We start from the raw sequence: 5,764 nt of genomic DNA, 5'->3' as shown, positions 1-5,764 counted from the left end.
TTTGTGAATGTGCTTTTAGACCAGGGCTAAAACAAGTAAGCTTTTGGCCATCAACACTGCTACCTAGATATATAAACTTGGAGACATTGTTAAGTTTCCTCATCTGTAAAATGAGGGCATTTTTACACATGGTATTGCTGTGAAGATTAATTAAAACACACATACACACACACACACTGTCACGGACAAGTAAATTGAAGTGATATTTAAGAAGTTAAGCTGAGTTCACCACAAAAATCTCCCAGCAAGGCAAGTTTTCTCCCCAAACCACAAATGCTCAAATTCTGAAACATTATTACTCTTGCTCTAATTTTCAATCATTTTTTGTCAAAGAATTTAATTTAAATCTTATATCAGGGCACCTGGGTGGCTCAGTCAGTTAGGCGTCTGCTTTTGGCTCAGGTCATGATCTCAGGGTCCTGGGTTGGAGTCCTGCATTGGGCTTCCCTCTCAGCAGGGAGCCTGCTTCTCCCTCTCTGGCTCCCCCTGCTTGTTCCCTCTCTCTCTCTGCCAAATAAGTAAATAAATAATAACATCTTTTTAAAAAATCTTATATAAATGTTGAAATGATTTACTTCCTCAAGAGTTCTGGAATTCTATAGATTTCAAGACTCTCTTTCCAGATTTTCATCTGGAAGGGCAACTTGAATGCTAATGCAGTCAGATGTTTATTCGGAGCTTTAATTTTAGCAAACCCTAACTGGAACTGATGATGTTTCTGTTTTATCATATTATTACATTGCATGCTGTAAGCTGGCTCAACTGGTATTTCCCAAACTGATCTTTTATCGAGAATGCCTTTAAGGCAAATGAGATTTTTAGGAAATAATCGTTGGTTGAATATCCTTGCAGTATGAAAATCAGTAATCTGACAAAAATGAGAAATATAAGTCATAGCATTTGGAATAAGTGAGAATTTACCAGTGTAAACGTTAAGCCAGGAAGTTTACATATATTAACTTTATGAGTTGGGGAGTGTTATCAAACCCATTTTGTAGATACAGAAACTGGAACTCAGAAAGGTTAAAAGTCTTACAAAAATTAGGTGGCTGAAGCAGAGTTTGAAGCTAGATGTTTTTATCCACTAAGCATACAGTGCTTACTTTTCCAGCAGATACCACTTCATCCCACCCCAACCAAGTAACCCCAGTGAACCGCTTCCTGAAGCGTAGACATATCTTCATTCACCTGTCCTTGAACCATGTCCTTATGTAGAAGTGCTATTTTTCTCCATCCTCTCATCCTTCAACATCCTGCCCACACTGCTTATGGAATATTCTGTCCTTATGCCCCTGTTGGAATTAATATATCAGTACCACTTATCTGTTCTGTTATCTAGTAAATCCTTCTATCACTTTCTTCTTCTGATAGACCAAACTCTTTGAAAACAAGTACTTAGTCTTATCTATCTCTAGATCCCCACATTACTCAGAAGTTACTTAATAAATATTTTTGGAATTGAAAGGTGTGCCTTTTCATTCTTTCAAACATACATTAGAAAGCCAGATCTTCTGAAGAGTTGTAATATGCTCCTTGGGAACAGTAATAGTTCCTGGAAACTTTCCAAAATACTCACAGAAGGACTTCTCAAAATTATGTCTTCAATAAAAGTGCTTGACGAAATTACCTTCTCTATCATTGCAGCACGTGTAATTTTCCTAAAGAAATGACCGTGCCCTAAAAGAGTAATCATAAATGACCTTACTCTAACAACTCCCAGATAGTACAACAAAAAATTTACTTGTACATAGAAAAGTACAACTGGTAATAATGTATCAAAGAAGCTTGACTATTTAACAATGATTTTTAAACATGTTTTAAAACAGATAAATTTTTAAATAAAATAAATTCTGTTAAAGATCCTATAGAACTTCAGTCCTGCCAAAAATTTGATGAGAATAATTAGAGGAGTCTGATGACTCAGGTCTGCTCTCAAAGGGCAGGCGGATGGTTGCATATTGCGGAATTTCCTCTGACATAATGCAAGAATGAGGGTGCATGTTTTCTGCTCCTCTGGATAATATAAAAAGCCACAGAAGCTCTCCATCCAACAGAAGTCCTCTGGGACAGCAGAGCTCACAAGCATCTGGGACAAGAGCCAGAAAGAAGCCAAAGCGAAGGCACCTTGCATAAACATGACTTCCAAGCTGGCTGTTGCTCTCTTGGCAGTTTTCCTGCTCTCTTCAGCACTGTGTGAAGGTAAGCAGACTTTTCTGGTCTACAGAGTTTTCCGGTGTCTAAGTGTGATCCTCAGATAGCAAGATTGCCTTTAATGCTTTAATAACAAACATCCTTTTTATTCAAATAAGGGAAATAATATTTGCAGTCACTTAATGTTAAATTGAAGCTTTAATTGTTTAGGTTTTATCTCTTCAACACTTAGAGAAGTATAAAGTTTGTTTATATAGACATCCTGTTCCTATTTTTCATACTCTATAGGATGCATACATATAAATTCATTAATATAAATCTATAATTTAGAGTATATCTTTTTTTAAAAGATGTATTTATTTATTTTTAGAGAGTGAGAGAGAGAGATTGTGTAGAGGAGAGGCAGAGGGAGAAGGAGAGAGAAAGCATCTCAAGCAGACTCCACGCTGAGCAAGGAGCCAGATGCAGGGCTCAATCTCACAACCCTGAGATCGTGACCTGAGCCAAAATCAAGAGTCAGATGCTTAACCAACTGAGCCATTCAGGTGCCCCTACAGTATATCTAATTAGGAGTCACAACTACCCATATTATTTATTAATATTGAGTGAGGTAACTCAAGTAACTTTACTCCACGTGCTGTTTTATTAACAAGCTTCAGAGAGCTATCGTTTCCTCTTTGATTTAAAGACATCCTGACAAATTATAAACCTTCTTGGGATCCCTCCCATGAAAGAAATACAGTTAGAAATGTTTATGGCATGCGTGTAGTTTTTACATTTGTTTCTTTTCCATTAAGCATTAAAGATTTTGCTAAGTTACGAGACATCTTTGTGTAACTTATATATTTCTATTAATTCTTTCTTGAAGGCAATTTCTCTGCTGCTGAGTTTTAGTTTACATACTATAAATAGCATTGTGGTATCACAGAAGATTACACAATATCAACCAGAAGAAAAAGTTCCATAAGGATGTCAACATTTCACAAAGACAACTCTAAGTCTTTATCCAGGAAGTCAATCAATGCTGTCATTAATGACAGTTGTTGTTTTTTTCATTGAACTTAGGGGCTAGCCTTCTGCTTCAAGAATGAGTTTACTAAAGAGATGATATCTACCAAGCATACGGTCACCAAATTATCGGGTTGGAATTAAAGAGAGAGTAGCCAGCAGAGCCATGTTTGGGATGAAATTAATCCTTGTTTTTATTATTTTTTCACAGCTGCAGTTCTGTCAAGAATGAGTTCAGAACTTCGATGCCAGTGCATAAAGACTCACTCTACCCCTTTCCATCCCAAATATATCAGAGAACTGAGAGTGATTGAGAGTGGTCCGTATTGTGAAAACTCAGAAATCATGTAAGTACTTTCAAAAGTGATTAGATATTTTACTTCCATGAACCTATAGTTGAGGAAGGTGGAAGTATTCAGCAAAGTTCTAGGTATAGGACTACAGTAGTGGGCAGAACAGAAAAGAAAGATTCTTTGTCTCCATGACATTTAAATATGGTACCTTCCATGCCTCATAACTAAAAATGACTTGGACTCAGATTTTATGCTCGTACTTCAGGAACCACAACTTGAAGGGCACAGGGATGTCAGAAACCCACTAAGTACTGATTTAATCATATCTCTCTCATTTTAGTGTAAAGCTTGTCAATGGAGAAGAGGTGTGCCTAGACCCCAAGGAACCATGGGTACAGAAGATTGTGCAGATATTTTTGAAGAGGTAAGTTGTGTTTTTTTAAATTATTATTATTATTCATTTATCCTGAGACATACAGTCTAAAAGCTAGCCTATAAGTTTCCTGTTGCTGCTGGAAACTTACTCTTTTGGGGATCTTCCTCTTCAATTAAAAAAAGAAACAAGCAAAACAAAAAACAGTAGCAATAGTGAGTTAGTTGTACTCATGACTGGGAAGACCATACATCTCCGTTTGTCCAGGGAACCCTGGGCTTATGCCTATATCCTGTATCATTGGTGTGGTTTCCTTTCATTCTCTGCAGTGTCCTGGTTTGGATGATAACTTACCTGTCTCGCTATTCATAGTTGAGAATTAGGATATTTCTAACATATGCATATCTAAGACTATTCACTTCCCTAGTAAATATATTTTCAAGATGATACTTTTCTCCTTATTAGAACACTGTCAATTTAGATTTTTTTTATTAATTTATTTTCAGGGCTGAGAAACAGAAACCATGAAACAAACACATTCTCCGTGGTTTCCAAGGACTCCTCAGTAAAGATGCCAATGAGACTTCAAAGAAATCTACTTCAGCACTTGTTCCGTGTGGGTCTGGTGTACGGTTGTCATATAAAATACATTACACCCAGTTAGATTTGAATATTAAGTAAAACAATGAATAGTTTTTTTCCAATGTCTCATAAACACTGTCCTATGCAATATCTAGGCACACTTATATTAAAAATATTATTCATTGTTTACTGTACATTCAAATTTAGCTGGAAATCCTGGATCTATTTTGTTGTTACATCTTTCCAACCCAGCCTGCTGGCCAGGATGCACCAGTCCCTGTTCAACTTTGCCTTGGTTTTTTTTTTATTCCTCAACTGGAGAAAATGTATCAGCTACCATCTTACCTCACAGAGATGAGAGGACACGTGGAAGCACTTTAATTTTTTCTCATTTTGTCTGAATAACGTTCAAGTGAAACTTGTTTGCTTATTTATTATTTATGTATTTATTTAAGAAATAAATATAGGAATATCTGTGCATAAATGTGGAAAAATGGGAAAGGAAGCATTGTTGATAAGCTAGTATAATGATGGTAGTGAATTTATATTTATTTTAAAATTAAATGATGTTATATTAGGGAACTATTTTGAACAAGGTTGCCAGATTTAGCAAAATTAAAAACAAACAAACAAGACACCCAATTAATTTTGAATTCAAACAATGATTAATTTTTTAGTATATCATTATTTATCGGAAATTTTCATTGAACTAGCAATCTTACTTTTGATATTCCCAGTGTTGTCACAGGCAGCCTTGTTGTGCAGTGCTATGTTGAATCATCAGAGCCCTGAGTTAGAATTATTTCTCAAAACAGCAAAAATTCAACAGGCAATATTAACAAAGTAATTTCTTGCTAGATAAAACTTATTTATTATTTACAAATGGACTCTTTTAATTTTATTTAAATTATTGTGTTTTTAAACACTGACTTTATTTTTCGACTTCAAAATCCTTTTATGTGTTCCCAAAGAGATTTTTTTCTACTGTTTTTGATGTATGGAAATATAAATGTAATCATAAAATATTTAAAATAAAACTTATTGTCAAAGTCATCAGGTGTTTGTCTTTCTTTGGTAGTTTTACAAGTTATTTTTTTATACTTTTTTACATAAAAAATAACATATTGAGTTAAAAAACATAAACTCTTGGGGCATGTGAATGGCTCAATCAGTTAAGCATCTGAGTCTTGATTTCAGCTCAGGTCATGATCTCAGGATCATGAGATCAAGCCCCATGCAGGTTTCCACACTCCAGGTAGAGTCTGCTTGGGATTCTCTCTCTGCCTCTATTCCCCCCTTTGTTCTCTATCTTTCTCAAAATAAGTAAATAAAATCTAACAAACAAATAAACATAAAT

General features: G+C 35.2%; 1 protein-coding gene across 1 annotated transcript; it reads left to right on the top strand.

Moving 5' to 3' along the window:
* Nucleotides 1-2,041: 2,041 nt before the first annotated feature.
* On the top strand, nt 2,042-5,460 carry CXCL8 (C-X-C motif chemokine ligand 8). The gene is made up of 4 exons (XM_002928494.4): nt 2,042-2,199; nt 3,371-3,506; nt 3,793-3,876; nt 4,332-5,460. Exons 1-4 carry the CDS (start codon nt 2,136-2,138, stop codon nt 4,351-4,353), a joined length of 306 nt encoding a protein of 101 aa, XP_002928540.2. The 5' UTR covers nt 2,042-2,135; the 3' UTR covers nt 4,354-5,460.
* Nucleotides 5,461-5,764: the final 304 nt, after the last annotated feature.

Source organism: Ailuropoda melanoleuca, chromosome 11 (assembly GCF_002007445.2).
Source record: "Ailuropoda melanoleuca isolate Jingjing chromosome 11, ASM200744v2, whole genome shotgun sequence".
NCBI classification, from domain to species: Eukaryota; Metazoa; Chordata; class Mammalia; order Carnivora; family Ursidae; genus Ailuropoda; species Ailuropoda melanoleuca.
Note: the sequence above shows the minus strand (reverse complement) of the source record. Positions and strands in the feature narration are given on the sequence as shown.

What these genes read in the sequence shown, in the direction of transcription:
- CXCL8 (XM_002928494.4), top strand. Translation starts at nt 2,136, where the DNA reads ATGACTTCCAAGCTGGCTGTTGCTCTCTTGGCAGTTTTCCTGCTCTCT. An exon ending in CTCTTCAGCACTGTGTGAAG is followed by an intron (nt 2,200 to 3,370) that starts GTAAGCAGACTT and finishes ATTTTTTCACAG; the next exon opens with CTGCAGTTCTGTCAAGAATG. An exon ending in TGTGAAAACTCAGAAATCAT is followed by an intron (nt 3,507 to 3,792) that starts GTAAGTACTTTC and finishes CTCTCATTTTAG; the next exon opens with TGTAAAGCTTGTCAATGGAG.